Here is a 5,199-nt window from a genome sequence, read left to right on the forward strand (position 1 = left end):
ACATGTCTTTTTCATCTCTTTTTCATCTCTTTCAAACACAATGGTTAAAAAAATTTTCTTTCGCTGCTTCAGATCCATTCCTGAAATTTCAGGTAAAGGAAAATAAGCTCATTGCTCATTAACAAAAAGTTTAAGAGGCACCACTAATAATAATGTGTTTTTTATGCCTCCTTATGAGAATATTCCTTTTCAGGCCTATTCAAGTTAAACAAATGTCAGTGCCTAGTTTGAACAACAGAGAGGTTTATTAAAATACCTTCTGCAACTATTATCCTATTTCTTCAAATAATGCTAATAATGCTTTTTCTTCATCATTTACAAGTAGGATGTGATGACCCTACAGTGCAGCTAACTACAGCTGGAATACTGGTAATCTGTTTGTATATATACATATAGTATTTAAAGGAATTGTAACATTAAATGTAATTTGGGCATTTGGAGAAGCACTCTGTGAAACATTGTACAATCTCAGTTGAAAATGACATCAGGAAACTACTCAAAAAGGGTTTTAATAAATGCCTCTTTCTTTTCACAGGATAACAAGTAAACACCCGAGCCTCAGCCCAGTGAACTAAGCAAGATTGAGTGAAAATCAAAGAAAATTAAAATAACGTTCTTTTTGTTTGATTTCCTGTCAATTGTTTTAAAGTATAAACACTGCTTTGCCCTGCTTTGTTTTAAAGTATAAACACTACGTGAAGATGGGGAAATTATTTTACCTTGATATACTCAAAGGCACTAAAATTCACCACCTACCTGTAAAGAAGGAAAAAACAAAACAAAAACAGAACTACTATACAGATATGGAAATTAACTAAAAAGGGAAATGAAATGAAAAGACTGTTTGCATTCCTGAAAAGCTTAGTGCCATTTGAATCTAGTCTTGGTCAAGGAAGTAATTAATTTTAATCATTTACAATGATTAAACTGGTTGTGTGTTTGTGGGTTGTATCTTTGAGTTATTCTGTTGCTCTCTCTGGTTTTCCCGCAAATGCAGAACATTACACCTAACTTGGTTTAGTCAGATGCTCATTTTTTCTCTCTGTAAGATTATGATTACAGTTTAGGTCTATTTTAATTATAATGGAAAGATTGTTATTTCTCATCTTCTTGGGTAGGTACAATTTTCTACTTGCTTTCAAAACTAATGTTGTTTTTTTACTGATAAGAAACAAGAATTAACTTCAAATTTGGTTTGGTCTCACTGTCTGTATGCTTAAGTGTTCTGTTTATGCTGATGCTGAGAAAAAAATGCTGTTTGAAATAAAAATGATTTACACTGATAGGTGTTTTTTTACTATGATTTTGAAATTCCACAATTTTTAATAACTTTACAGATTATGTTTTCACTGTGTGTAAATAAGTAATATTGAAAAATTGCTTTTATTATTCAACCAGGTCCTTTTTATGCAACCCAAGTACAAGGTCAGTGTCTGTTGATTCTCATGTTAGCTGTGTTATGAATGTAATTTAATACCTTCTACTGCAATGACCGAATACCTTAAAAAAGGTTCAGTAAAGATATATTTCCATTAATAAACTGATGAGTAAAATAACTTATCATCAAATATTACAATTTGGATGAAGTAATTACATGTTTTCCTCTGTCTATATTTCAGCCCTTCCTCAGGCTAAACTAACAGTCAATTCATCAAGAATCAAAGACACAGATAAAGTCACCTTAAGCTGTCAGGCTCCAAAACATGTTTCTGTTCATCATTGTCGTTTTTATGTAAACGGAGGAACTCAGAGATCTTTCCCCTGCAAAAACACATTAACAGGAACTGAGCTGCTGTTCCTGTCTAAGCAAAGTTCCCCCTCTGTGGTTGCTGTCAGATGTTATTACACTGTAATATATGGAGCCTTAGACTCTCCATCTCCCCACAGTAATATATTACACATCATTATTGGTAAGTGACTTTTTCTTTCTTAGATATTTTAATATTTAGTTTTGTTTCTTAGAAATTGTCAAAATAAAAAAAAAAAGTTAAGAGATCTGATTTTATAGTTTGCATCTGTGTTTAACAAGTTTTTTCTTTCACTGCTTCAACATAATGTTTTACTATGCCTTCTTGCACTAATCATTTCTTATCTAGATGTAAAACCGCAACTGGCTGTAAATTATTATAAGGGTCATTATGCTATCTTCACCTGCTCTCTGGCTGGCTCTGTGAAACATGACTCAACATGTAACCTGTACTTTGGAGAATCAAGTCATCCAGTCAAAACAAAGACTGTAACGAAGAACTCAAGAACAAATCAATGGTCCTGCCAGACTGAGATTCCAGAAGATGAATTACTGAGTTACCTACATGTAGTTCAACAGAAAGAGGTCAGCTGTGATTACGTTTTGGAGAATGATGAAACATTTTTAACTGCTCGTAGTGATCCATACAGTTTCGCTGGTGAGTTGATTTAAATAAATGTTTTACTAATTTCAGTGTCTTTCAGAAGAAACAGGAAAAAATATGATTTTTTTTTTATTATTACTTTTGAGACCTAATTTTATATGTTTACTTGTTTTTTTTTTATTATTTAAACTTGATGCGGGATTAATAAAAACATATAAATAAATATATCTAAAAGTAGTCCTGTAAAGCTAACAAGGCCTCTTCTAAAGGTTTGACATCTATTTAAAATCCACCTAATTCTTAAGTATGTGCTAAATTACCTTGCAAAGTTAAATAAATTGTTTAATGTTGCAGTTTAGAAAAAAATAGAATAAGGTCTGTTTTTTAAAACTATTGTTTAAGATACAGTTGAAGCTTTTTATATAATAAATGTATCACATAAGTTTTTCCACTAAGAATTTTAATTCAATTTCCCCCAAATAATCAATCAAGCTGACAACTTTCAGAGCCACAGTCATGACATGAAAAATATGCAGAGAATATCAGCAGTGACCCAGAACATTGTGACAAACCGTTTTATTGTATTTAGGTATGACTGAGTCAACAATTGGTATGACCAGTGCTCTCACAACTACCAAATCAGGTAGGAAAATGTACTAACATGCAAACTTTGATGTTTTAACTTTAATTTGAAGGATTATATGACATATAGAATGGCTTTGGGAGGCATTTTTTTTGCACTGCAATGTAATGTGCATGCATAAAGACCCTGGGCCGGGAATCAAACCCAGAACCTTCTTACTGCAAGTCAGCAGTGCTACCCACTGCGTCACTGAGCCGCCCGATATTAAGATCACTATTGGGAAAAGTAATTTAGATTAATCGCCTGGATTAAATGTTTTTTTTTTCTTGGTGTTTATTTAAAACAAATATCTGAATAAAACTGTCTGTTTTTTTTCTTGCTAAAATTCTACCAAATATTTGATGAAGAATAATTTTGTGTAAGTAAGTAAATATATTACAAACATTGAGGCAATCTATTAAAAATTAACTGGAAAATCCTGTTTAAATGTAACAGCAACCTCACTCATGGTATGGTGGTGCTAGTTTCACATATTGCCAGCTAGTCAGCCAATGGGGTCATATTGTCAAAATCTGGGCTCATACTTTCTTATTAGAGGTAAATTGTTCTTTATTAAGTAATTTAAATTAAGCTCAATCCATAGACAAATGGTTGATTTTAATCCAAAAGTCTTAGTTAAATGTGATTTACACCAACTCAACACATTTCAAATGGCAGAAATTAAACAAACTAATGAGCTTTAACTACTGAGTCTAACTAATTACTTTCAATATTCAGGTTTACAGTGAATTTAGAATAAAGCAAGTAAACATTTATTTGTGTGAGATTTGTCACAATCACGCTTTCATACTCATTCTTATCTTAAATAAATAGCACCAACTTTCAGCTTATGGTCAACTGGTTGTGGCTGGTTTAAATATTGCATGTCGATTAAATCCAAAAGTCTCCCATTGGTTAAAATGTTTTCAACCTGTTCACCTTACTGATAAAATATAATCAAATTATGCTAAGTATATTTCAGCTATTAATACAAAAATAAGTAAAGTCCTATTGATAAATAAATAAAGGTTTTGTAAATGAATCTAACAATATGCAAAACTTGTCATAATCTGCCCTGTTAGCTGAGCCGAATATAAAGCAGAACGTGCAGGTGGATGAGATCAGTGATAATTAAAGACCAGGCAGAGTTAGACAGGTGAATGAAATGAACCCTTAAGACCAGCTAACAGGGCAGATCATGACAAAACTACACAGCATTTTTTAATTTATAGGCAATAAGTATTTTGTACATATTAATTTAGCCCAGAGCTACACAATGACACAGTGGGTAGCACTGCTGCCTTATAGCAAGAAAGTTCCAGGTTTGATTCCCAGACTTGGGTCTTTCTGCATGGAATTTGGATGATTTCCCTGTGTATTCATCTCTCCGGGAACCCCGCTCCCCCCAATAGCCCAAAAATATGACTGTTAGGTTAACTGGCTTCTGTAAATTCTCCTTAGGTGTTACTGTGTGTGTGTGAATGGTTGTTTTTCCCGTTTGTTTCCGTTTTGCCCTGTGATAGCCTAGTGACCTGTCCAGGGTGTACCCCGCCTCTTGCCCTTAGACTGCTGGAAAAAAGCACCAGCACCCCTTGCCACCCCAGCTGGGATAAGTGTGTCAGAAAATGGATGGGATGAGAATTTATCCCAGTCACACTTTTTACAGTGCAAAAACAAAAACTAGCCCATACAACATAATGCTTCTACCTCACACCTTTTCAGGCATGCAGGCTTCCCTCTATTGTCAATGAGGACATATCACTGCAAAAGTAGGGGTCTCTATCCCTAAGTACTTTTTAAACAAACTATTATCTACTTTAAAGTTGGATTTATAGTTATGGCTCCTCCCACCTCGAGTTGCATATCAGTTCATATTAGTAAACAACATGGTTTACTGTGAATATTGAAACTTGCTTTTGTTATCACCTTCAAAGCTTCTTGCTTTTGTTTGGAAAATAATGCACTTTTTCCTCTGTCCTCTCTGGAGCACCAAACTTTCTTCCTGAATCCTATGATGTATACAAAGTCGAACATGACAAACATTTGATAAACTTACCTGACAACAGGAAAGCTTAGTCTGCTTGATTGTCAGAAAGTAATAACCTTATAAGATCTTTAATCTTATAAGATCTTTTTTGTTAAGACATTTAAAAAAAACTAAGAAAAAAAAAAGATTTTTCATTCCAGCATTAAACCGACAATATCTGGTATAATTTCTGTTTTAGT

At 33.3% G+C, this 5,199-nt stretch overlaps 1 protein-coding gene across 1 annotated transcript; it reads left to right on the forward strand.

Moving 5' to 3' along the window:
- The first annotated feature begins 923 nt into the window (after nt 1–923).
- On the forward strand, nt 924–4,108 carry LOC107100984. The gene is made up of 6 exons (XM_015399705.1): nt 924–1,114; nt 1,399–1,425; nt 1,620–1,910; nt 2,097–2,405; nt 2,941–2,994; nt 4,056–4,108. Exons 1-6 carry the CDS (start codon nt 1,084–1,086, stop codon nt 4,106–4,108), a joined length of 765 nt encoding a protein of 254 aa, XP_015255191.1. The 5' UTR covers nt 924–1,083.
- Nucleotides 4,109–5,199: the final 1,091 nt, after the last annotated feature.

This window comes from Cyprinodon variegatus, unplaced genomic scaffold (assembly GCF_000732505.1).
Source record: "Cyprinodon variegatus isolate N-32 unplaced genomic scaffold, C_variegatus-1.0 Scaffold1041, whole genome shotgun sequence".
In the NCBI taxonomy this organism is placed as follows: domain Eukaryota; kingdom Metazoa; phylum Chordata; class Actinopteri; order Cyprinodontiformes; family Cyprinodontidae; genus Cyprinodon; species Cyprinodon variegatus.